General features: G+C 41.5%; 2 protein-coding genes, 1 long non-coding RNA gene and 4 other non-coding genes across 11 annotated transcripts in view; 1 reads left to right on the top strand and 6 right to left on the bottom strand.

Annotated features, from left to right (window-relative positions):
* Positions 1-343: 343 nt before the first annotated feature.
* Positions 344-451, bottom strand: LOC125103426 (U6 spliceosomal RNA). The gene has a single exon (XR_007128415.1). It is a non-coding gene; the product is annotated as a U6 spliceosomal RNA (small nuclear RNA).
* Positions 452-4,824: 4,373 nt separating this feature from the next.
* Positions 4,825-7,834, bottom strand: RPS12 (ribosomal protein S12). The gene is made up of 6 exons (XM_047734249.1): positions 7,683-7,834; positions 7,505-7,555; positions 7,223-7,339; positions 6,065-6,167; positions 5,532-5,633; positions 4,825-4,914 (listed from the first exon to the last, which is right to left on the bottom strand). The coding sequence occupies exons 2-6, from the start codon at positions 7,516-7,518 to the stop codon at positions 4,852-4,854; spliced, it is 399 nt and encodes a 132-aa protein (XP_047590205.1). The 5' UTR covers positions 7,519-7,555; positions 7,683-7,834; the 3' UTR covers positions 4,825-4,851.
* LOC125103447 (small nucleolar RNA SNORA33) lies at positions 5,247-5,376 on the bottom strand. Its single transcript, XR_007128433.1, has one exon. It is a non-coding gene; the product is annotated as a small nucleolar RNA SNORA33 (small nucleolar RNA).
* Positions 5,718-5,794, bottom strand: LOC125103450 (small nucleolar RNA SNORD100). Its single transcript, XR_007128436.1, has one exon. It is a non-coding gene; the product is annotated as a small nucleolar RNA SNORD100 (small nucleolar RNA).
* Positions 6,917-6,991, bottom strand: LOC125103435 (small nucleolar RNA SNORD101). The gene has a single exon (XR_007128421.1). It is a non-coding gene; the product is annotated as a small nucleolar RNA SNORD101 (small nucleolar RNA).
* A 138-nt stretch (positions 7,835-7,972) lies between the features above and the next one.
* Positions 7,973-26,453, top strand: part of SLC18B1 (solute carrier family 18 member B1) — a 38,587-nt gene continuing 20,106 nt past the window's right edge. The window contains exons 1-3 of one of the 5 annotated variants that reach the window (XM_047734245.1): positions 7,973-8,228; positions 8,670-8,762; positions 23,412-23,551. In XM_047734245.1, the coding sequence (XP_047590201.1) occupies positions 8,747-8,762; positions 23,412-23,551 (156 nt within the window). In that variant the 5' untranslated portion in view covers positions 7,973-8,228; positions 8,670-8,746. Of the gene's footprint in view, positions 8,229-8,390; positions 8,407-8,669; positions 8,853-22,010; positions 22,323-23,411; positions 23,552-26,453 lie in introns of those variants that run through there. The other 4 variants (XM_047734247.1, XM_047734246.1, XM_047734244.1 and 1 more) reach the window with 4 other exon arrangements.
* On the bottom strand, positions 8,547-10,739 carry LOC125102768 (uncharacterized). Its single transcript, XR_007128187.1, has 2 exons — positions 10,493-10,739; positions 8,547-8,769 (listed from the first exon to the last, which is right to left on the bottom strand). It is a non-coding gene; the product is annotated as an uncharacterized LOC125102768 (long non-coding RNA).

The raw sequence follows: 26,453 nt of genomic DNA, 5'->3' as shown, positions 1-26,453 counted from the left end.
CCCATTCCAAAATCGGCCTGCTCTGAAACCTTCTGGCCTTCAGATAGAAATCTACAGAAATCTCAGTGTAGTGGAAGAAAAGGAGTCTTACAGAAGCATACAAAACAGACCTAAACCTTTTTCTCTAGGAATGTGTTGCAGAGTTTCAATTTCTTAGTTGTATATAAAATAACCACAGTCGCCTCTACTGACAGCCTCCCAGCACAGAATGAAACGACCTCACCAGCTTTGGATCCTGGATTTGGCATTAGGGCAAAAAGAAAATGTAAGTAGAAGTAGTAAACTAAAGCCCAACAATCTTACTTCAGCATGGGAGGAGAAGCTTTTCCTACGGGAGCCCTGCTATAGTTAGTGCTGCTTCACGAATCTGCATGTCCTCCTTGTGCAGAGGCATAATCTAATCTTCTCTGCATTGCTCCAATTTTAGTGTACGTGCTGTGGGAGGGGGAACTGTAGTTAGCATTTTTCTGGCTTGTTTTTGGGTAGGTCCCCCACCAGGTGCCAGCTTCTTACTGCCCTCTGCTGGTTAAACCTGACTTCAGCCTTCGTAAACCAGCCTTCTACCCAACTGCTATTCTACTAGATGAGTAAATAAATGCACTTGTTCACATTTTTTTAAATTTTTCTATTACTGGTACTTCATATGAACCCCGAGAGAGCCCTATAGTATTATCTCGTTTCTTTAATTTTTTTTTACTACAAAAACAATACATATTGAAGAAAAAATAAGCAACATGTAAACCAAAATACCCACCTTTTCAGAAACCACTAAAACCTTGACGTATGTCCTTATATTTGTGTGTTTTTTTAAAAATGTGGTCCTATTGTACATTTTGAATATTGCTTTAAAAGTGTATGAACAGGGGCACCTGGGTGGCTCAGTGGGTTAAAGCCTCTGCCTTCGGCTCAGGTCATGATCTTAGGGTCCTGGGATCGAGCCCTGCATCGGGCTCTCTGCTCAGTGAGGAGCCTGCTTCCCCTTCTCTCTCTGCCTGCCTCTCTACCTACTTGTGAGCTCTATCAAATAAATAAAATCTTTAAAAAAATAAAAGTGTATGAACAGATGTCCTTCATACTGTTTTTTAGGCACCATAATATCCCATTCTGTAATCGTACATTTTACTTATTCTCCTACTTTAACCCCCCAAAAAGTATATTCTAATAGCCCTGTGATAAATATGCTAATAGCTATAATCATGCTTTCCTTTGTAACTGGCCCATAAATGTGTACTCTTCACCAAGGGCATTCTTAATTGATACTGTAGTTTTTCTCCTTTATCATCAAAAATGGGGAAGTTAACAGTGCGTCTTGGCTTGGCAGGGCCACCAGATGATCACTGGTGCCTCCACCTTTACATACTTCACAACCCAGTTTAGCTCAGAGACTTGAAAGAGATTTGAGTTTCTACCTATAAAAGTACTTCTCTCTCTCCTCTCTGGCACTTGCCCGGTCTAAAGCCAATTTGCTGTGGAAATCAATTTAGGAATGCAGTGCTGATGGGGACTATGGAGTCAAAGAACAAAAGCAGAATTCTCTTATGGGATGCTTCATGCAAACCAGGAAAACCTGAGAAAATTGCCCCTTTTGTGTAAAGAATCCTCAGGATCCCCTTCCTCCCTCATTTCTAAGACTTTCCAAGCAAAACCCAGATTGTAATGCAACTTCAATCAGTAGACTGTGGCTAGGTAGAACAGGGTTTAGATAAAAAAGTTGACTGAAATACCTTACTGGTAATAAGAGTTTGAATTTAGGTGTACTTGTGCTATTTGAAGCATAAGCCATGTTTTATTTTTTTTTAAAAAGGACACAAAAACTTTTGCCTTCTGGGGAGTGAGCATCAGTCTGAATCCTTCTGAACACTGATGCATTAATATGTAGCCTAAGTCCCAAATGCCTGACCACTCTCTGAAAGATTAATTTTCAACTTTGACTTCCATGACCCCTTTGCCCCCAGCACCTTGCCCCAGCAATCAGTCACACTTCACCCAGTAGGTTCTCTGAGAGAGCCTGGTGGCCTCCATCTTGAACACCTCCTTAGCCAGGAGTGATGCCTCCACTGATCTTGCCGAAATTTACTGCCTCAATGTTCTGGCTTGTGGATTGAGCTTTTGAGGACTGGGAGACAATGTCTTACCCTCTCAGCCTGTTCCATCATCCACCTGGAGTGATGAAAGCTGTGATCTTATTTTTGTTGCTTTTGACTATCCATCCTCACCTTCCTTCTCTGTGGGCCTCAGGAGTACATGGAGACATTAAAAGCTTATTTGAACAATCCCTTGAACGATCTCAAACTGCCTACACAATGGTTCCGTTGCCTCTATAATCCAGTTGAAAATGAACAAATACCTGTTTTAACAGACACCAACTTAATACAACCTTGTTGTAAATCCACTATGGATGTCCTGGGGTTTTTTTAAAAAGCATTTAAAGTGGCTTACCAAAACCACATGTAACAGAATTTTAGTATCAGGACCAAGCAAAAATGGAGTTAAGGACAAGGAAAATTGATTACTTGGAGCGAGGTTTCTTACAGCTGAAGTGAACAGGAACACCCAAGTCTCACTGACCACAGGAACAAGAAAACAGTATGAAGTGCTTGGCTCAGATGACACCTGCTTTGGCGTGGGCACTTTAGCATGGATGAGCTCCCTTGTGAATTCCATATAAGCTATACAGACAAATCCAAACCGTAAGACTGAGGTTACATTTGAACTGGGTTTTGAAGGATGAGTTGACAGCCCAGTGGAGAAACCTGCATTTCAGGCAGAAAGAGTTCACAGAAAGAACTCAGAGCAGCATGGATGTTAAATTCAAGTGAGCACTGAATCACAGCATTAGCCCGCTGAGCAGCTACTACAGTGAGTGAAGTCTGTGATGGCTTATACAAGGTGGGGACAGGAGCAGAGGACTCGATGCCTCTACCTTGAAAACTGGTGAAGTAGATGTAAACACTTAGTGCAAAGCCTGATACACTAGATATCCAGTAACTACTTTCCTCTAACTGAAAGCATCTTAAGAATCTTCAAGTTCACTTTGAGGTATACAAAACTTGAGGTATACCAAAGTTGAGGTACAAGTGGGTGTTCATGGGGTGCCCCCTAGTGCACACCCTTTGCCTAGAGCTGACCAAAACTAAAACAGAACTCCCGAATTTAGAAAAAAAGGAAATCTGGAAAAGTTACAGAACAGTCCCAGGAGGGCTGCACGGAAGTAAATAGGCCCACAGAACTCTGGTGCTAGTGGAAAGGGGGAAAGGGGCATAAGAGGTGAAGTGTGGCAAAGCGCTCAAGTATGGACAAAACTCTAGAAAATCCAAGAGGTGAAGACGGAAAAGCTGTGAAGCTGTTGAGTTTGACCATAAAGTCTCAGGGACCAGACTGACATTTTAGAGAAAGCAATTAAGAGGATGGAAACCACCATCTTGAGTACTACGGAACAGCCCCAACATAGTAGAGATATAATAAAGGGCACAGTATTCCTTAGAGATCTGACCTGAGGGATCAGTGGATATGCAAATACCAAAAAAACACCTAATGCTGACTTAGGTCAGTGGAAGGTCCAGTTCAGCCAGTTTTCCCAAAATGGAAATGCCAAGTGCTATACTCAGCTATCCTCCCTAGCATGAGCTACAGAATTCCCACAAACCATCAAAACCTAAGAAAAAGTTGGAAGGAGGGTTTTGCTACTCCAATAGCTCAAACGGTGCCAGGTAAGAGTGAATGACTCACAACTGCTTGCCTCACAAGATGTTCATACGCACCAGAATTCAAAGCAAATAGAAGACCCCTTCCTTAGAAATGGCAGATAGCTCGGGTTGACATTTAATGGTGATAGATGGACCCCAGGGTACTGTACCTAAGGAACCTTATCCGTAAGGCTTTATGACTACAGTAGCTCTAGGACTCTTGAAGCCATTCACTCCACCACAGCAGATAGGATGCAGAGACAGCCTTTAGTGATCCTAGAGGTTGCTACATTACCTAGAGGTGAGTTTTATTGAAGGCTTAAACCTATGAACTCCCAACATGCAGAAAATACTCACCATTGTACAAGCAGGCATTCAAAACCGATCTGGCTCCATTTAGCGCCATTTAACTATACAGCAGTACCAAAAAACTAGAGTAATTCTAAGTAACCTTTAGCAGCAATTTAGCAAGGACTTCTTTTATAACATTTCCATTAATCCTACCTGGCTCACTAATCTCATCCTTGTACCAACTTGGTCCAGGCCTGAAATACATGGGTCATGACTCTCTGTGGAGATTGAGACTTCAGCATAGAGAAGCAGATCCTGCTTCTGCACCTAAGACAGTACCAAGGGTTATAACCCACACCATGAACACCCTGACCTCTTCCAATGGACATGTCCATGAAGCACTTTCTGGACATCCTGTACTTTGTGTCCCACAGCCTAAATCCAATCCTGCCTACCTAGTATTTTCTATCAACTTGTTTGACTTTTTCAATCTGCAGTCAAGTTGCCAGACTGCAAAGTAACACCCACACGTGACTAGCTTCGGCCCATTTCTCTAGGTCCTAGGCGGTCTTGTCGTTGTTACAAACAGCACACTTAACCCTGGATGTCACAATCACTCTAAGGCTTTTGTTACTTACGTCATCCTGTTCTCAGTTGCTAACACTTTAATTACTGACTGGTTAGAGTTGGCTTTCATTTAGAAACCAGGAGGAAACAAACAGCATGTTTCTAGTTATTTTGCTAATTCTTTTAGGATTATCTTTTTTAGATTTTAGGATTATCTTTTCTCTTGCTAACTAAGAGACCTTATTCTAGCACCCCCCCCCCAATAAAAACACAAACCCGGTGTGGAACAAAAACTAAGTTTATTTGTTCATTTCTTGCATTTGAAGTATTCCTCGATGACATCCTTCGCCTGAGACTCTTTGCCATAGTCCTGAAAGAATTAAAAAAAAAATTTTTTTTAACTAACATTTAGAAAACTCTTACCAAGTTGTTAGCACTTGTTTTGGTGAAGCTTTACAAAATTATTTTTCTTTTTTTAAAAAGATTTATTTATTTATTTGACAGATAGAGATCACAAGTAGGCAGAGAGGCAGGCAGAGAGAGAGGAGGAAGCAGGCTCCCCGCCGAGCAGAAAGCCCGATGCGGGACTCGATCCCAGGACCCTGGGAACACAACCTGAGCCGAAGGCAGAGGCTTTAACCCACTGAGCCACCCAGGCGCCCCTACAAAATTATTTCTGAAAATGTTTCCATCATTACAATTTCTTATAGCCATTTTCAGGGACCTTAAGGACTTCAATGTCTTTAAGGCTCGTAACATGGCATTACTATTGCCAGCATTTTCTAAATTTCTGCAGAAACACTTTCAGGTAAGCAGATTAATTGGCTGGCTTAATTACAGCCTATTTTCCTTTTCTCAAAGGCAGAAAAAGGACATCTTTTAAGTGTTCAAAAATCACATTTTTGATATTCCTCACAATTAAAATTCTACACTGAATTATGCAGCTTCCCAGCACAACCTTCATCCCAGAGATAAATATTGACTTACCTTAACAACCACACAACTGCAACCAACCACTTTACGGGGTTTTCCCTCTCTGTCAATTTTACAGAGGCCTACCCACTCCCCTAGTTTCTTGTTGTCATCAACCTGTTAAGAGAAATTAAGAGAAAAAAAAGAATCACCGTATTAGCAGACAATAACGCTTCTGACAATAAATCGGCCCAAAAGGTAGCTGTAGTCAGATAGGGTGACATGGCAGTTTCCTCATGGCAATTCAGTAGAGGGAGCCAGTTGTCATCATGTACAGCATCAGGTCACCTACAAGCGCTCTACCTCACTTCTATACCAACACCAAAATTACCGGTTACTTCTGCAGGAACAGAACATCTCCGTAACTAGCTTTACACAGTCCAAGGTACCAAGCCTATGTGATGTTTTTCACACCACCAGAAAGCAAGGACACTTTCTTTACAAAATTTACTAACTGGATAAAACAGCATTAATACAGCTATAACCCTAACTGGCTCAATTTTCATTAAGCGAAAGCATCTGTGAATTCAGATAAATAAGTAACTTACCTTGATTAGGTTGATTTGGTGTTCAGCACAAAGGGCCTCCACCAGCTTGACATACATGGGTTCATCACAGTTGGATGCAAGCACACACAGATGGGCTTGGCGCCTGAAAGGCAAACCCAGTATAAGCGAAAACTCGGGTCTGAAGCAGAACTCTGCAAGAGTTACCTCTGCAATCACTACACTGGCCAAACACAAGCAACACCCCCTGTACAAGTATTTCAGTTTCAAGAACCTGTTAAACAGCACAGATCCAGTCACTGACAAAAATCAAGCCTCCATTAACTCCCCCAAATACTAATTTTATGAAGAATTAGTTCACCAATTTGTGGGCAAAGCACCATCATCCTTTCTTGCAAGCCACTGACACGTTTACAAACTACTGTAGTGAAACACAAACCACTGCCATTAGAATTGTTACCTGCTACTGGCCCAGAAAATTAGTATAGGCATCACTGCCGTTGTGCAAGTAGTGCAGAGGACTCACACCGGGACCAGGAGGGCTTCCAACAAGTGCTATTTCCAGTGGATTCAAGTGACCAACCTACGCCAAAGTGAGCTGAATGAACTTAAACTTACTGCCTAAGAAATTCTTAAAAGCGCACTAAAATTCAGCTCAAATAGTTAATACCTGCAGCTGCTCTGCCACTAGAACCAGCCCCAGAACTAAACGGAGTTACCAAATCTCCATTTTTTTAAATCTCTACAGCTACTTCTTTCTCAATTTTAAGTCCAGGTGCTTCTGCAACATTAGCCTGAAATTCCCAAATTTAACTTGGTAGTTCAATTTCTGCTAACTGCCCGATGAGGATTCCTTAGCAGTCCTCTAAGTGAAATTCACTCCACAACCTACAGGTTTGTCAGACTGTTACAGGTTTCACTCATGCAAAGAGTGAAGGGGTATCCGACAATTTAAGTCATCATTCAAACACTGTAGTCTTACTCTAGTTAAAAACCAAATACTCATTCCCATTCCAAACAGAAACTCACAAACTTCGCAGACTATACAGATCTGAGTTCTGATACCTTTTCCTAGGTTTCCTGTAGGACGGCTGCCATTCAGAACTCTGGCGCTAACACCATGAGCTTCACGCTTTCTTCCCTCGGCTGCAGTTTTGTTCCGGTTGCAACAACCCACCGTACTGAGACTGATACACGTACTTGTCTAAGGCTTTGGCAGCTTCGCGAATTCCACGTGCTAGGCCATCGTGGATGAGGGCGGTCTTCAGCACCTCTTGTAAAGCAGTATTAACGTCCATTACACCTCCAGCAGCAATGCTGAAACGCAGCAAATAAACTCAAAACCGTTAGTAAACTCCCCGAACGCCTAAAACCCTGGCCTAAATAATCACACGCCCTTAAGACGCCGCGGCCTACCCTGACCCCGCATCCCCCGCTCACTGCCCATTCCCTGCCGGCACTAGACCCCGAGGCTGGGCTCACCCTTCCTCGGCCATGGCGGTGGATTACGAGTGTAGCCGAATCTTGACTGCACTACAATACAAAAACAACAAAAAAAGAAAAACCAGGTAACTAAATATAAAAAGCTCGGCCAAGGCCCAATTCCGGGCCAAAAGCAGTAAATGCACCACGGCCACCACCCCAACCTCGTTCAACTCACCCCTCGCCTCCGCCTCCGCGCGACTCGGCGGCGGCAGGGAAAGAGATCGTGTGCGTCCGCCTGACGGTATTTAAGCGCTTCCCAGGACCCCTATGCGCATGTGCATTCCCTTTCATGATAGAGGTGGCTGTGGCGGTGCCGGGCCTCGAGAATTTCTGTTTCCGGATTGAGGTGGTTCAGAGACGAGAGTATTCCTAGTCTTCTGGCTCTGCGCTGCCGGTTACTGACATACGCAACAGGCACCATCGCGGACAGCCTCGTGGTCTACGCTGGCCCAGAGAGCTCGTTCTACGGAGCGCAAGAGGGGCCAAGCGCGTCTCTGTGCTGTCTCATTAGGTCCCTGGACCCTTGCCTTCTTCGCTGAGTCCGTTTGAACCTTTGTTACACTACATTGTAGTTTCTTGTCGACCCCACCAACTGGGCCTTCCTGCGTGGCACGCTCTCCCGTCTCTTCTAAGCCTTTCTAAATGTCAGCGAATGTGTTTTGTGGGTGATCCACATTGGTTGTGAGACGAAAGCCAGCACGTTTTCAACACTAAGCACATGGTAAAATTCCACTTGACCGGCGATATGTTAGTAGAGTGCAACCTTAGGTGGTTGGTTATGGTTTCTAAATGTAGTTGGTTCTAATGATTTTTTTTTTCTTTTTCTAACTCTGGATTGTCCCCTGAATTCGTAATCGCGCGCAAATCGGGATTCAGTAGGTGCACTGAAAACGCCTACGATATGCCAGACACCGGAACTGGGTCCGGAGTAATAGTGATGAGAACGTGGTTTTTGAGAAATCTGGCATTAATTTTGCCATGCAGGACTGGCGGAGTTAGAAATGAAATCTGAGGACCCTAGAACTCTATTACCAGAAGCAGCATTTTGAATTTTGCATTTATTGGCCATTCTCCTACCCCCGTTCAAAACGCAAATATTTGAAATACGGCTGCGCATTCTCATTCTCAGTACGGTCTCTTTTTCTTTCTTCTTTTTTTTTAGAACTTCCCCTCCTGACAAGTCTCCGGGCCAGTCAGAATTAGGCGTTTGATAAGTGCCGGTACCGGGGATACAGTGACATGGACCGTGGATACAGTGAGTGCTGTGAAGAAAACAAAAATGAGTAACAGGAGTGCGGGACAGAATTAACCAGAACAAGAGAGATCTATTGGAATTTTAATAAATGTATATAGTTCGTTTTTACCATTTTGAATGCTTACAGATTTTCATTTTTAAAATGTGGAGCTTTTTCATTCTATTCATGACTCATTCTAAAAGGCTGCTCACTTATTTGTTGATTTAATTACCTATTGAACATTTGCTTTAAAAAAAAAAAAAAAGCTCCAGAGCTTATAAGAATGAAATTTATTACTACCGCTCTCAAGGTTGTGGTAGGATTAAGATTTAAACCCAAGATTAAAATACTTAAACACCACAGAGAAGGTACAAAGTGCACGGGGGTTAGAGAGTGGAGATGATGTGGAAAGATAAACATGGATTTGAGTCTGTGGCAACATTTGAAATGGGAAAACAACAACAACAAATGAAAGTGTTCTAAACCGGGAGCATGAGAGAAGAGGAGAGGGTGTTCTAAGAGGAGTAGAGAGTAAGGGCAAAGGCACAGATGCCTCCTTGGCTTTTTTGGAAGTTATCATAGCACACATGTATTTTCAAAAGAGAATGTGGAGGTGTCAGCAATTTCTCATTACCTTGATAAAAGTTGATAAAAGTTAATGTGCTAAGCATTAGATTTCATATTAGATTTCTCCCTCCACCCTCCAAAACAAATATTAGAGAGAAGGCAGAGAATTTTGGTAAAAACTCAAGAAACGTAATAGAGGAAAACAATAATTTCCAAACAACGTATTTATACAGAGGGAAAACAATTAAGTACCTTTTTGCTCTTGTTGATTTCTATCTTCTAGCAGCTGGTAGTCTATTATGTAGATTCAAATATCATGGGCCTATGCCTTAATATTTCACCTTATAAATACCTTTTCTACCAGTTGTAAACCTCTTTCCTTAGAACCAGACCTATATATATTTTTTTGAAGTTCTAATACATAGCTGTTTCTAATCCTAGGAATGAACTTAAGGGACACAGTGGTGATTCAAGGATTCTTAGTATAAATGTACTTAGTTCACTTGTTTAAGGTTACTTCCTCTCAATTTTAGATATAGCCAAAGGTTGAAGATAATATTACTTAGAGACTAAATGCCAGAGTCATTCTTATACCAGTAGATTATAATACTTATAGAAAGTACATAAATGTGCATCTAAAATACCCACGAAAGGTAAATTCTAAAGTTTGTTTTAGGAACAATAAATAACAGTAAGTAATTTTGTTTAGCACTTCCTATGTACCAACTAATGTGCTAAATTACTATGTTTTCTTCCTTGATTGTCCTTGAGACCTTACGTGGTAGTGGTGGTCTTAGCCTCATTTAACAAAGTAAGGAAATAAGCTTAGAGAGTTGCTCAAGATCACACAGCTAGTAAATGCAGAACCTGGTATTTGAGCCCAGTGGACTTCAAAACTTATGCTTCCAATCCCTCATCCATTTGAATGATTGCCCAAATGTGGATGAACATAGAATTCAATAAGTCTTCACATCTGATGTTGGGAACAATGCAACTGATTCTACTTCATTGTGCTAAAAAGCTGGGTAGATGGAGAAAGGAAATACTATAGTTTTAGGCAGAAAAAGAGAACAGTAGAAATTTGCATTCCTGATCTGAGTAGATACTTTATTAGTTTGCTACAGCTTCTATAACAAAGTATCAAAACCTGGGTGACTTAAACAACAGAAAGTTATTGACTCACAGTGCTGAAGGCAAGTAGTCTGAAATCATGGAGTCTGCAGGGTTGGTTCCTTTTAAGGCTGTGAGGGTGAATCTGCTCATTCCTTGCTCCTAAATTCTGGAGCTTTGCCAGAAATCTTGGTGTTCCTTCGCTGTGGCAGCATAATTCCATCTTCACATGGTGTTCTCCCTGTCTGTGTCCAATTTTTTCTTTTTTATAGGGATACTAGTTATCCTTTTTTTTTTTTTTTTTTTTTTAAGATTTTGTTATTTATCTGAAAGTGAGAAAGAGCACAAGCAGGGTGAGAGAGCAGAGGAAGAGGGAGAGGCAGACTCTTGGCTGAGCAGGGAGGCCACCGAGGGGATCTCAGATCATGACCAGAGCAGAAGGCAGAAGCAGAAGGCTTAACTGAATGAATGACCCAGGCACCCCAAGGACACTAGTTACCTTGTATTAAGGGCTCACCCTACTCTGGTATGACCTCATCTTAACTAATTACATTTAAAACAACCCTCCAAATAGGGTCTTGATATGTGGTGCTAAGGGTTAGGACTTGAACATATGTCTTTCAGGGGAACACAATTTAGCCTAAAACAGATGTCAGAAGAAGAGATGTAGGACAGAATAAATGACAAAGAAGATCTTTGAGTTAAACTACAACAAGCTTACTTGAAAGACCAGAGCTGGGAAGAGAAGCTGGGCCAATGTCCATTAAAGACTATATCTTGGAGTGATGGGGACCAGCGAGTTCAAATTTCAGCTCACTTTGTGGCCTTGAGCAAATTACTTATTTTTCTGAGCCAGCAAAATCGCTAATACTATAAAATTTTGTAAGGATTAAATGGGATGGTTATTTAAAGTGTTTACCACTCTGCCTGTGGGTGTAGTTATTTATCTTATAGAGAATTTGATATGACAATATATGGAGGGGTGTCTGGGTGGCTCAGTGGGTTAAGCATCCTTTGGCTCAGGTCATAATCCCAGGACCTTGGGATCAGGCCCCAGGGCTGCTCCTTGATCAGCAGGGAACCTGTTTCTCCCTCTTCCTCTGCCTGCCGCTCCTCCTGCTAGTGCACTCTCACTTTCTCTCTGACAAATAAATAAATAAAATCTTTTTAAAAAAGCAAGCAAGCAAGCAAATATTTGGAAAGGTTCTTAAGTATTACTTTCTCTTGCCTTAAACCGCCCAGCACTAAGTACAGTGACCTGCGTATTGGAATAACTAGACTGATGTGTACTGCATGAACACATCATATTAAATAAGTTTAAAGAGGCAACTGGGGTGGGGGAGGGTGCCTGCATGGCTCAGTGGGTTAAGCCTCTGCCTTCGGCTCAGGGTCCTGGAATCGAGCCCCGCATCTGGCTCTCTGCTTAGCAGGGAGCCTGCTTCCTGGCCCACCCCCCCGCCTGCCTCTCTGCCTACTTGTGATCTTTCTCTGTGTTAAATAAATAAATGAAATCTTAAAAAAAAAAAAATAAATAAAGAGGCAACTGAATAGATGACATACCTAAAAGAAAGCCATGTTGAAAACTACAGAACTAGAGCAAGATAAATCAACATCTCTTGTGAATTAGTGGGAGGTTTGGGGCATCCCAGAAAACCATGTTTAAAAAAAAACCATGTTTATGGGGCACCTGGGTGGCTCAGTGGGTTAAGCCTCTGCCTTCGGCTTAGGTCATGATCTCAGGGTCATGGGATTGAGCCCCGAATGGGTCTCTCTGCTCAACAGAGAGCCTGCTTCCCCCTCTCTCTCTGCCTGCCTCTCTGCCTACTTGTTATCTCTGTCAAATAAATAAATAAAATATTTTTTTAAAAAAAGAAAAGAAAACCACTTTTAATTTTAAAAAGTTTTAAATGTCCCTACCTTTGGGGATAGAAAATAAACTCAATCCATGGAAATGGGAGCTAAGAAATAGGAGAAAACTCAGGAAATATTATCCTGCTGTAGCTCAGGGTAATATAGGTCTAGTCTTGGCTTATGTAGCATGTGGTTTTAAAGATACTGCAGAAAATTTAGTTGTAGCTGAAGAGAGGTTTAGGCCAAAGAAGATAGAATCCTATCATATCAAGGGAAGAATCAAAGAAGAAAGAAAAGTTGGGAAGAGGGAAGAGAATGAAGAAAGTAAGAATGGAATAAATTAATAAAGACACCTGGTCATAGCTTGTAAAGTTAATATGTAAGGCCTTTAATTGGAAGACCTAGTTTAAGGGGGAAATGGTTGTAGGAGAGAATGGGGCCAAATGGTCAAAAAGCTGAATATGAAGCCTACATAAATAGTTTAATAGTTAATAGTTTATAGCTAATAGTTTTGTGTCATTTTCCTCTATCCGTAAGTCTTTTTTTTTAATAAAGATTTTATTTATTTATTTGACAGAGAGAGAGCACAAGCAGGGGGAACAAGTAGGTAGAGGGAGAAGCAGGCTCCCCTCTGAGCAAGGAGCCTGATGCAGGACTCAATATGAGGACCCTGGGATCATGACCTGAGCCGAAGGCAGCTGCTTAACCGCCTGAGCCACCCAGGCATCCCAAACCTCCCATAAGTTTTCTCAGTCCTTGTTGTTACTGCTACCAGATGCTCCCTAGAGCTCTTTGCGTGCTGTAGCTGATTGCTATAGCACAGATTCAGAATTGGTGGGGACTAAACATACTGAGGAAGATAATCAGAAGTAATAAAGATTTATGAATAAACTAATTATAAACCAGCAACACAGGTAATTTGTAAATGAAAAAGAGTGGTGGCCAATAGAAGAAACCCTAAATTCACATTAAATTTATTCACTTGGGATACAAGGAAGACCTGAGTGTGTAGGGCTCAAGACCCCAATGCTGCTTTCTCTAGACTAGATCTGTTGTTATCTGTGTTACATTTCTTTTTTTTTTTTTAAGATTTTATTTATTTATTTGACAGATAGAGTTCACAAGTAGGCAGAGAAGCAGGCAGAGAGAGAGGAGGAAGCAGGCTCCCTGGCGAGCAGAGAGCCCCATGTGGGGGCTCTATCCCAGGACCCTGGGATCATGATCTGAGCCAAAGGCAGAGGCTTTAACGCACTGAGCCACCCAGGCGCCCCACTGTGTTACATTTCTTTTGAATAATGGGTCCTGACACTCTAAAAAGTGTTTGATAACTGCAGTTTTTATTAGAGAACAATTGGAATAAAACCAGGACCATTCTTGTCTTTAGAACTAGAGCTACATTAAAGAGAGAAAAGCTTCCTAGTCACCTAACCAGTTCGAACCCCAAACAAAGAAGTAAAGGGCAGACTGATGATCCAAGAATTCTTTATGTCAACTCCTCCTCTCTATCATTTTCTGACTCTAGCCTTTGTCAAAATACTTCTAGTCTAATGATCCTCAAGTGCCTCGTCTGCAAAATATAGGGGGGAATTGAATAAGATGCTCTTAAAGACTCTTTTGGTTTGGACATGCTATGTTATCTTGCAACAATAATTTTAACTTCTAGTAAATAGTGAACACTTATGCAATCTACTGTATTAATTTTTTTATACCATATGACTTCAGCACATGACACTGAGTTATAGCTGATGCCAACTTTCCTCCTGTGTATCCAAGTTATAGATGATCTCTTAATTTGTAAATGATAGTTGTTGTCTTCTTTTTTTTTTTTTTTAAGATTTTATTTATTTATTTGACAGACAGAGACACAAGTAGGCAGAGAGGCAGGCAGAGAGAGAAGAAGGGAAGCAGGCTCCCTGCTTTGCAGAGAGCCCGATGTGGGGCTCGATCCCAGGATCCCGGGATCATGACCTGAGCCGAATGCAGAGGCTTTAACCCACTGAGCCACCCAGGCGCCCCCAGTTGTTGCTTTCTTGTATTAGGATAAGAGAGCATGTTCATTGTAGAAAATTTGGATAATACTGTATCAATTATGGTTCTTTGCATACAACTGATTGATCTATGGCCAACATTAAAAAAAAAAAAATGAAGGACGCCTGGGTGGCTCAGTCGGTTAAGCCTCTGCCTTTGGCTCAGGTCATGATCTCAGAGTCCTGGGATCGAGCCCCACATCGGGCTCCCTGCTCAGCGAGGAGCCTGCTTCCCCCTCTCTCTCTGCCTGCCTCTCTGCCTACTTGTGATCTCTCTCTGTCAAATAAATAAATAAAATCTTAAAAAAAAAATAGAATTGGGTCACTTGAGTGGCTCAGTCTGTTAAGCAGCTGCCTTCAGCCCAGGTCAAGATCCCAGGGTGCTAGGATCAAGTCCCACATCTGGCTCTCTGCTCAGCAAGGAGTCTGCTTCTTCCTCTCCCATTGCTGCTCCCCCTGCTTGTGCTCTCTCCCTCTCTCAAATAAATAAGTTAATAACTAAAATTACTCTGCTAATAAGCTTTTATATGGCTCAGAGTTTTCAAGGGTTTGCTAGTAATCAGGTTTGAGCAATGGTAGAAACAGGATGTTCTAGGGATCTTGGTTACAGAAGCTCATGAAGTCTCATAAGGAAGGCAGTTCTTCTCAAACTAACTGACTATATGGAGATTTTTCACCCGATCCTGCACAAAATAAAATACAGCACAACTACTAGGAGCTTCTGCAAGACAAGTCATCTTGCAGATAACAAATGTAAGCCTAAAAAATTTCAAACGACTACCTAAAGACTCTGAATAGTAACCAAAAATAGACAGAGCTGGGGCAGCAGGGTGAGGATGGTGGTCAACCCTTGAAAAAAGAATGGCAGTGGCTAACCTCCCATTTTTATGGCTTCTAGTATAAGGGCAGACCCCAGTCAGGGCCACATGGGGCAACTAATTGTTAACATTTTGCTTTACTTCTTGGAGGACCAGAGGGCAGAGTTTAGAGCAACCACAGCTATTGGAAATGGAGGTTCAGGGGAAATCCCCGAAAAGGAGAGACTCTGAAAAAGGAAGACCACTATTCTATGATGTAGTAACTCTGTCTAAATGGCTGGTTTAAACTACACATACATGGGGCAGATTCTTAGGAATGTAGCCAAGGTTCAACAAATGCCCATCAATTTCCTACGGGCGAAAAATATAAACTCTAAGTCGAGGCAGCTTAACTCTTGATGACATATTTTTAAAAATCAATATTATTTGAAAGAAAACAACAGAATCCGTGCAATGTATTACTCATGATGTCCTTGATATGATATAAAATTATTACATATACTAAGAAACAGGGAAACATGACTCTTACACAAGAGACAAGGTAATGTGGAAACTGAATCTAAAATAATCAAAATGTTTAAATTAGCAGAATCTTAAAGCAGCTATGAAAATGTGCACAAGAATGTAAGAAAAATAATTCTCATTATGAATGAGCAAATAGGAAAAGCATAAACTATAAATAGAAATCTGAAAATTTAAAAATAAAATGTGAGAAATTTTTTGGAAAGCCTAGCAGTAGACTGAAGATGACAAAAGGACCAGTGAATTTTAAGCTAGATCAGTCTGAAATTATCCAATGTAAAGAACAGAGAAAAACTATTGAATTGAAAAAAGTGAATGGAGCTGCAATTATCTGTGGGATAAAATTTTTAAAATCTAACATACATATAATTAAATGCATATTTCTAACATCTATGCAATTGGAGTGCCAGAAGGAGACAAAGAATGAGATAAGAAAAAAATATTTGAAAAAATCATGTCCAAAAGCCTCCAAAATTTCATGAAACACATACATTTACAGATTCAAGAAGCTTGTTGAAGCCCAAGAAGTATAAATACAAATACAGAAGGAGGAGTTAAGATGATGGAGGACCTTATGCTTGCCTCTTCCCTTGAACACAGGAAGATCATTATCAAATCATTCCAAACGCCCAGGAAATCAATCTGAGGACTGAGAGAACTACCTGCAAAACTAGAGGGAGAAAAGAGGCCACATCATGGAAGGTAGGAGGCGCAGTGATGGGATTTGGGGGAGAAAAGAATCGTAGGTACTATAGAGAGGGGGGAGCCCTGATCACAGAGAGGAGAGAGAGAGAGCGCGAGTGATCAGGCACAGCATGTACAGGATTGCATAAGAAAAGCACTTCCCCAAAACCGTTGACTGGGGAAATGAGAGGGGCTGATTATAGCAAGTTTTTACAAGCAGCGGAGCTGAAAGTCTGAAGTTTTAAAAGTCTGCATCATCACCAGGGTAAAGCCTGGTGGGCCCAGTGGTGCTCCTGTGAAGGAGATGGAGGACAGAGGCTGGGGAGTGGAAGCATCCTCTGAGGATAACCCTGGGTCATGCTGGGAGAGATTGTTTTCCTTCTTGGACTCCATTTGGGAGAGGTGATGCTTCCTCTCAGGGAACAAAAGAGTGGGAGGACTCCACTGAACTGCCCCATTCATTAGCATACAAGAAGAGGTGCCTGAGGGCAATTAACCTGGAAGCTAGCTTTTTGCTGTGCTTTACCGTGTACTGCAAGCCCTAGTGCAGTCCTGGGACTGCTATTCTGAGACAGACCACAATGGGGCAAGACCAGAGCATCAGCACGGGTCCACACCATGCCTGGTCCCTAAATGGAGAGATGAAGAATTTCCCAGACACACAAAAACTAAAGGAGCTCATGACCACGAAACCAGTCCAGTAAGATATATTAAAGGGGACAATGAGTGGAAAAGAGAGACCAAAGGCAACAAAGACAGAAAGGAACAGAGAAAATCTCCAGAGCATTGAATTTAGGGTAATACAATGGTGCTAAATTCATATCTATCAAATATCACTGTGAATGTAAATGGATTAAATGCTCCAGCCAAAAGACATAGGGTATTAGAATGGATTAAAAAACACATACACAGGGCACCTGGGTGGCTCAGTGGGTTAAAGCCTCTGCCTTCGGCTCAGGTCATGGTCTCAGGGTCCTAGGATCGAGCCCCGTGTCGGGCTCTCTGCTTGGCAGGGAGCCTGCCTCCTCCCTGCCTCTCTGCCTGCTTGTGATCTCTGTCTGTCAAATAAATAAATAAAATCTTAAAAAAAAAAAAAGTACACAAAAAATCAAGACCCATCCTGATGCTGCCTGTGAGAGACTCATTTTAGACCTAAAGGGTCCTGCAGATTGAAAGTGAAGGGAAAGAAAAAAAAGGAAGGAAAAAAGGTGGGGGACAAAAAAAAACAAAAAACAAAAAACAAAAAAAACCACTTAGTTTGATATGAAGGCTTCCTGACCTTATTCCCATCATCTTACCGTACTTTTTGCATGCCGCTATACTCCCCAAGTAATTGTGTAGGCTCATTTACAGGGATGGGTCACCAACAAGATCAGGCCAGTGGCTCCATTTTGAGAATCTACCAGAAACTCAGGAAAAGTGGGAAGCTGTTGAGGAATTCTTTCTATGGGAGTTGCCAGGGGAACTCTTGCTACCACAAGGGGACACCTTGACCAAGAACAAAGCATAAGAAGAGGAAAGCAAAACCAGGAGCTTGAGAATGATTTCCAAAGACATTATTTTAACATCTGTCTCCTGATATGCTTTGGCTGATTCTTTAATGCACTTGGCACTTGAGCCAAAACATATCATGTGCCCCCAAAACCTTAAGATACCTATGAATAAGCCTAACCAAAACAGTAAAAGTTCTGTACTCTGAAAACTATAGAACAGTTATGAAAGAAATTGAAGAGGACACAAAGAAATGGAAAAAAAACTTTCCATGCTCATGGATTGGAAGAACAAATATTGCTAAAATGTCCAAACTGCCCAAAACAATCTACACATTTAATGCAATCCCTATCAAAATAGTAGCAGCATTTTTCACACAGATAAAATAAACAATCCTAAAATGTGTATGGAACCACAAAAGATCCTGAATAGTCAAAGCAACTTGAAGAAAAAAAGCAAAACTGGAGGCATCACAATTCTGGACTTCGAACTATATTACAAAGCAGTAGTCATCAAGGCAGTACGCTACTAGTGGAAAAACAGACACACAGATCAGTGAAACAGAATAGAAAACCCAGAAATGGACTCACAACTATATGGTTAACTAATTTTTGACAAAGCAAAAAAGAATATCCAATAAAAAAAAGACAGTCTCTTCAACAAATGGTGTTGGGAAAACTGGATGATTACATGCAGAAGAGTGAAAGTAGGCCACATTCTTACACCACACACACAAAAATAAACTCAAAATAGATGAAAGACCTAAATGTGAGATCGGAAACCATCAAAATTCCAAAGGAGAACACAGCTAGCAACCTCTTTGGCCTTGGCAGCAACAACTTGTTGCTAGACACATCTCTAGAGGCGAGGGAAACAAAAGCAAAAATGAACTATTGGGACTTCATCAAGATAAAAAGCTTCTGCACAGTGAAGAAAACAATCAACAAAACTAAAAGACAACCTGTGGAATGGGAGAAGATATTTGCAAATGATATATCTGATAAAGGGAGGTATTCAAAGTCTATAAGGAACTTATCAAACTCAATACCCAAAACACAAAGAATCCAATTAAGAAATAGGTAGAAGACATGAACAGACATTTTTCCAAAGAAGACATTCAGATAGCTAACAGACACATGAAAAGATGCGCAACATCACTCATCATCAGGGAAATGCAAATCAAAACCATGATAAGATACCACCTCACACCTGTCAGGATGGTTAAAATTAACAACACAGGAAACAACAGATGGGGAATTCTCTCACACTGTTGGTGGGAATGCAAACTGGTACAGCTTTTCTGGAAAACAGTATGGAGCTTCCTCAAAAAGCTAAAAATAGAACTACCCTATGACCCAGCAATTGCACTACTAGGTATTTATACCAAAGGATACAAAAATACTGATTTGAAGGGCCACACACACCCTGATGTTGATAGCAGCATTATCAGCAATAGCCAAATAATGGAAAGAGCCCAAGTGTCCATTAACTGATGAATGGATAAAGAGGATGTGACTATACACACACACACACACACACACACACACACACACACACACACAGATATAATGGAATATTATTCAGCCATCAAAAAATGAAATCTTGCCATTTGCAATGATGTGGATGGAGCTAAAGGGTCTTATGCTAAGAGAAATAAGTTAGAGAAAGGCAAATAACATGATTCCACTCATATGCGCAATTTAAGAAACAAAACTGATGAACATAGAGGAAGGGAGAAAAAGAGGGAAGCAAACCATAAGAGACTCTTCACTAGGGAGAACAAACTGAGGGTTGATGGAGGGGAGGTGGGCAGGGGATGGGCTAAATGGGTAATGAGTATTAAGGAGGGCACTTGTAATGAGCGCTAGGTATTACATGTAAGTGATGAATCACTAAATTCTACTCCTGAAACCAGTATTACACTGTATGTTAACTGACTAGAATTTAAATAAAAATTTGAAAATAACTACACACAAACCTAGACACATATAAGTGAACTATTAAAACTCAAAGATCAAGAGAAAATCCCCAAAAGCAGCCAAGACAATAAAAAGGTACATAACATTCAAAATTATACTGATTTCTCTTGAGGAATTGTAGCCACCAAAAATAGTAGAACCATGTCCTAAAGAGGCTGAAAGATAACTCTGTTTATATATTTCTACATCAAATAAAAAGATCATCCAAGAATGAACTTCCCTGAGGAAATAGCATTTAAACAAAATATTCCACTTTAGTTTGTACAAAAAAAAATGTTTCTATAGTTTCTGTGGAAACTATAGTGTCCATATGACTATGATGAGTATATAAAACTTCAATGAATGGACACTTGTGGTAGGCTAATAATGGCTCCCAGAGATATGTTCCCATCCCAATCTCTGGAACTTGTTACCTTATTTGAAAGAAGGGACCATGCAGATGGGATTAAGTTAAAGATCTTGAGAGGAGTAGGTCATTTTGGATTTCGGCTCAGTGAAATCGATGTTGAACTTCTGGCCTTCAAGGCTGTTGTTTTAAGGCACCAAGTTTGTGGTAATTTGTTACAGCAATCCCAGAAAACTAATATGATAATATAGTCTCCTGTCACATAGATCATGTGAAGGGAAGCTAGGAGGCAGAGAATAGAAGTGAAGAGAAAGGTAGGAATATGGATCTATACCACAATACACTTTATATAAATGAAAAATTGATGGGTGCAAAATAAGAATAGACATATGAAAATATATACAAACGAAAAGATTTGTATTAAATATGCAAGAATGGGGTGTCTGGCTGGCTCACTGGGTAGAGCATGCGACTCTTAGTCTTGGGGTTGTAAGTTTGAGCCCCACACTGGTTGTAGGATATCTTAAAAATAAAATTTAAAAAGCATGCAAGAATAATTGCTGATGCAGGGGATGGGAGTAAGGATAGAGGGAAATAAATGACAATAGAAATGAAAAATTCAGCTTAAGGACTGGAAGATAAAGTTGGGGGAAATTCCTATAAGATGGACCAAGAGCAATAAGAGATGAAAAGTAGGAGAGAAAAAGAATAACAAATAAGAGGGCCAATCTAGATGACCCAATGTCTGTATAAGGAGCAGTCCAGAAAAAGAGACCAAAAAAAAGGAAATGTAATCATCAAAGAAATAATTCAAAAAAAAATTTCTCTTTGGGGTGCCTGGGTGGCTCAGTGGGTTAAGCCTCTGCCTTTGGCTCAGGTCATGATCTCAGGGTTCTGGGATCAAGCCCAGATCTCTGCTCTGCAGGGAGCCTGCTTCCTCCTCTCTCTCTGGCTGCGTCTCTGCCTACTTAAAATCTCTCTCTGTCAAATAAATAAAATCTTAAAAAAAAATTCTCTTTTATGGTTTGATGTTATATTGGAAGGGGAATGTAGAGTAAAATGAGATTGGAGAAGCCAGTGGGTGTTAGATAATAAAGATTCTGGAAAGCCACTTGAAGGAATCTGAGTAGACCTAATCCTCTTTCGAATGGCTCTAAAGACTCTTCTTACCTACCCAAGGAATTTCTGCATAAACTTCAAGACCCGAGGTAACATCTCTTCCTCAGGAAGCAATCCCAGGCTCACTTAGCCAAAGTAAAGAGTCCTTCCAATATGTTTCTACATTGCAAAACTCATCACATCATAACAAATTATTAACAGGGGTCTGTTTTACCTGCTAGATGTATGCTACTTGAGGCTGGATGGGTGCTTATTCGTCTTTAAATTCACAATGCCTGAAACAAGGTGGCAACTCATCAGTCTTTTAAATTTTATGTCGGTCCCAAACCAAAATTTCTCCGGCCTCAAACGTTAACTGTTCCCAAATAGCAAATAAGGGGAAGAAAGGGGAAGATATGTGAAGCTGGAGTGCGTGTGCGTGTGTGTGTGTGCGCGCGCGCGCGCGCGCGCGCACACCCGCGCCTTGAAGTTGTGATGGTGCCGGTAAGGCGGTAGCCTATCTTTTCTGTGTCTATACACGCTTCCTTTGTTACCTCTAGTGGAAACACTTTACTTATTTTAGGCTACGGGGTTCACCTACCTGGAATGTAGGTAGTCCTCTCCCCATCCCGCCCCACACAGAATGGGAAGCACAGCCTCTCCAAGGGCTGGGGGTATGATGGTAGCCTGTGTCTTTAAATAAACAAAGAGCTGCTCCACTCCCGCCCCGCCCCGCCCCGCCCCGCCTCCGCCTCCGCCCCGCCTCTGCCCCGCCTCCCCGAGCCCTGGGTATCCTACCCCGCTGTGGGCAGCTCCCGGCCCACCGCTGCCCTCGGGGAATCGGCGATGCTGGCGTCTGGCTGAGCAGGCGCCGCCAGCTTGTTGGCTCCTGTGAGGTCGAGTCCAAGGGCCCGGGCTTAGACCCCGGAGCCGCGACGCGGAACTATCGTGCGTCGCGCTCATGGACTCGTCGGGGGACCCGGAGGGCCCACGCCTCCCCAGAGGTGACCGAGAGCGGCGCCGACAGATACCCTTTGGTGGCGTGGGTCCTGTCGCCTTTATCGACGATTGAATTAGTTTTAGCTTGGTTTGTTTCGGAGGGATTCGAAAAAGCTGGGGCCTGGCGAGGAGGGTGGGGGAGCGGGTCTTCAGGTTAGAGCTTTTCTCTCTCTAGAAGGGGTTAAAGTTCAGGGCCAGGGAGAGGTCTCTGAAGACTTTGCTCCTCTGTAGCGCTGCTCTTATAAATATCCTGTGTTTGGGAATGCATTCAAATAAGTATGCCATTAGACAAAGGTAAAGCATTACATTTGGAGCACCTACTGTTGCTCCCCCCTTTCAACTTTCTCTCAGTTCCGTTCCTCATCTATTCCAGAAAGTTTTACAAAGATTCTTGACACTTCCTCATCTTGCACAGATTTTTCCCCCCCCTGGACTGCAGTGGCAACCTCTGACACGTAGAGCAGACCCAGTAAAGTTTTCTTACTTAAATTTCCTTTTTCTCCAAGCCATTGTATTTAAAAATGACTGATAGGTTTGCTGAATATTTGAAACTGAGTAATTGACCAGTTATCTATAAAATTAAATGAACAGTTAGCCCTGGAAATAAGTATTGAAATAATCAACGCAAAAGGCCAGTTATTAGTGTAAAATACGTATCGATTTACGGATTTGTGGGACTTGTCTTTCCCGCAGCATACCATTGTAAGTATTCATTCGTCAATTGAATGCTGTAGTTTGTTTTCTCCTACTTACACTTCACTTGACTTCAATACTACCCCTAGAATGCTTACTGAACAGCTAACTTGACATGCTTAGAACACTTTGAGTCCCTGTACCATATGAAGCTAGTAACTCGAGAAGTTACATTATAGTTTAGAGAGCAGTACCCTTTGGAGGACTCTTTGTTGCCTCATCCTTCTTGAAGGGATTTACTAGAAGTGGAAGAAATAGTGAAGGCAAAACAGATCAGATAGTTTGATAAATTCTCCCCTGAAAATAATGTTTTCGAAATGGGAGTGATGTACGAGTTTTGTGTTACATTTGATCAAATGTGCTCTATTCGAAATAGCCCTTAACTGTGCAGATCTTATCTTCAGCGTGCACAGAAGTGACTTTTGCGAACTTCGGTCAGGGGTCCCAGTTATATGCCTGTAATTGTAGCATGTTTGCATTTAAGGTGATGACCCTCCAGGAAATGCAAGAGAGACATCCAGACAGCTTTCAAGAGAACAGCTCTTTGTACTGATATCAGCTGCTTCCATTAACTTGGGTTCTATGATGTGCTATTCTATCCTTGGACCCTTTTTCCCCAAGGAGGTGAGACATTTTTATATTTTTCTGAATTTTAATTTTTTAACAAGCACTTTGAATTATTTCATTCTGTGGTGTGTAAAATGTAAAAATCTGCATTTAGTAAAGATGATGCATAGAACTTTAGTAAACAGAAAGACTTCTGATGGAATATTTGATACCAGAGAAAAAAAATCCAGTCAGAGAGGAAACCCTCTTGGGAGATAACTCACCTAAATATAACTGACCATCTGTGGATTACTTCTCTTACTGTGTAGTTTGATAAATCTTTGTTTGGTTTCTGCAGCTGAAACAAGGGGGTGCTCTGAGTAATTGAGATTTTGGCATTATTGCAAAAGGTCTATGCTGAGACAGGAAGTTTGTCTCCTGGAGTTTTTAACTTATTAATATTTTGGAATTAGGAAGACATGGTCCCATTAAATCCCCTTTCTTTAACTTGAATTTCTTATGGAATCTAGTAGCAATGGTTTGTGCCAATGAGGAATTCTTAAAGTGGCTAGTTCCTTCCAATCATTGCCTTTTATGTGGATTTATGGTTCATGACAGACTCAAAGGGAATTAACTCATAGAGAATCCCTTATCTGGAGGTGGGTGGGATGTAGCATGAAAGAAGGGTACTGGCTTTGTACTCTGCCCAAATCTTAGCTCTCATTGCACTCTCAGTTCTCTCATTGCCTTGATAACCTGGAGCCCTTCATTCTGTGTGTTACCGATGAGGATGGAAATGGCTTCTCTGCTAAAAGAACAATGTGACTTTGTACCTATACAGTGCTTTTTAGTTTTCAGTGCGCTTTCTCACACATTTATCCCATTTGGTCTCTGCAGCTATTGCTTAAGGGAGTAGGAGAGTAGCGAGAATCTCATCATGTTGCCAATGAAGACGAGACTCAGAAGTTCAGTGACTGGCCCAATTTAGTTCTCTTTACTGAGTGGGAGTGGAAGGGTTAATGGTTTCCCACTCTAGGGTATGTAGGCATTGGATGCATTAGGGCAGAAAAGAGATAAGACAATGTCCCTCTCTTGTCAATCCATTGGGAGTGACAAAAGATGAAAAAAAAAAAAACCATGAGTTGCAGAGTATTTGGACACCCTTTACCAAAAGACTCTTCAAATTGTTAAGAGACTCTAGAGAAAGGAATAGTTAATTTTGTCCTGTGTGCGGGTGGGGAGGGAGACAAAGGGATAGTACTGAAAGGGACTTCATGGGATAGACCCAAGGTAAATCTTGAGAAATGTAGTTCTCAAAGTGAACAACAGAGGCAAAGGTGTAGGAAAGAAATAGGTTTGATAGTCATGGGATTAGCAAAATAAATATCATGTTCATGGGGAAAGCAGACAACCTGATGTATCTTGGGCTTTGGCTGGAGGGAAGTCCAACAGGAGACAGGAGATCTGCGGAGGCAGGGGGAGCTAGAAGGCAAGGGTCCTTCCATGTAGGCGAAGGTTGTCAGCAAGAAGTTATCAGGGATGTCTGAACAAGACAGAGTACCCTGATCAAGTTTGGGTTTCAGAAAATATAATGACGGGTAGAGCCTCTGGAATTGGGCAGAGAACTAGAGTAACTGGAACGACAAGATAGTGGAGCGTTTCCTGGCTCAGGAACTCAGAGCAGTATTAGCTTCCTCTTAGTGGAATACAAAGGAAAACCAGACTACAGATACATGGTTATTAATTATTTTATTTTATTTTTTTTAAAGACTTTGCTTGATAGAGCAGAATAAGAGAGGGAGAGAGAGAGAGAGAGCGAGTGGGCACACGAGGTGGGGGAGCAGCGGGCAGAGGGAGAAGTTGGCTCCCCGCTGAGCAGGGAGCCCAGTGTGGGACTTGATCCCAGGATCCTGAGATCATGACCTGAGCTAAAGGTAGATGTTAACCAACTGAGCCACCCAGGTGCCCCTGTTTTTGTTATTTGTTAATATTTTTTCCAATCTTTTTTAAAGAAATGGACATTGAGCTGATGTACGTTGTTATATTAATTTCGTGTCTGCAGCATAGCAATGAGACAATTCTATACGTTATGCAGTGCTCACCGCAATGAACATAGTTACCAATTGTCACCTTTCAAAGCTGTTGAAGTATTATTGACGATATTCCTATGCTGCACTTTTAAGTTTTTGATTTACTTTTTTTGTTCAGGAGGGAAGGCTAAAGGAAAGAAGACAGAGGAAGGGAGAAAGCATTCTAACTTTAAAAGGTCTACATATAAAGAGCGGGCTCTTTCTTTTCATTTCTTATTAATATAAAGCCTTGTGGTTGCCAAATGTACAGGCAAAACTTAACCTTTCCTCCTGCATGTATCCTTGCTATTACCTAGAGCTAATTAGACAAAGGAGAAACAGGACCCTTCTTAAATTCTGGTGCAGGATTCCAATTTCTACTTATCCTTTTTCTGGCACCCTCCTTCTTTGTCACAGGACAACATGTGAACTAGAAATTGCTTTTAATAGCTATTCTTGGTTTTCTAATGAGAAGCAGCCTCCGCATTCCAAAAGTGATATTTAGCTGCTGCCATAGAATATGATTCTGAAATATCTGGAGTCACCATCCCATGTCCATAGCGAATGTGGGAACCTGAGCAACATGGAAACTGTTATGGCTGCCATGATGGTGTAACTTTTGCATGTCTGCCTCCTCTTCTATAAAATGGGGCCAGCTAAAAATGCACCCCTTACTCAGTTGTTGTAAGAAAGCATGTACAACAGCACTTAATAGCGATCCTCATAGTGAGGGTCCAATAAATACATGTTAGTTGCAAAGCCATTATATCAATAATGCCAAACTCTAGGATGAAATACTTACCAGATCGACTAAGCAAGGAACATGGATAATGTGACTTGACCAATGAATGTTCTTTCCATATCTTTATCGACTCCTTTGATGATATCTTCCCACTGAGGTACCTGTTTTA

This window comes from Lutra lutra, chromosome 6 (genome assembly GCF_902655055.1).
Source record: "Lutra lutra chromosome 6, mLutLut1.2, whole genome shotgun sequence".
Taxonomy (NCBI): domain Eukaryota; kingdom Metazoa; phylum Chordata; class Mammalia; order Carnivora; family Mustelidae; genus Lutra; species Lutra lutra.
The sequence above is the reverse complement of the archived record's forward strand: the minus strand, read 5'-3'. Positions and strand labels throughout refer to the sequence as shown.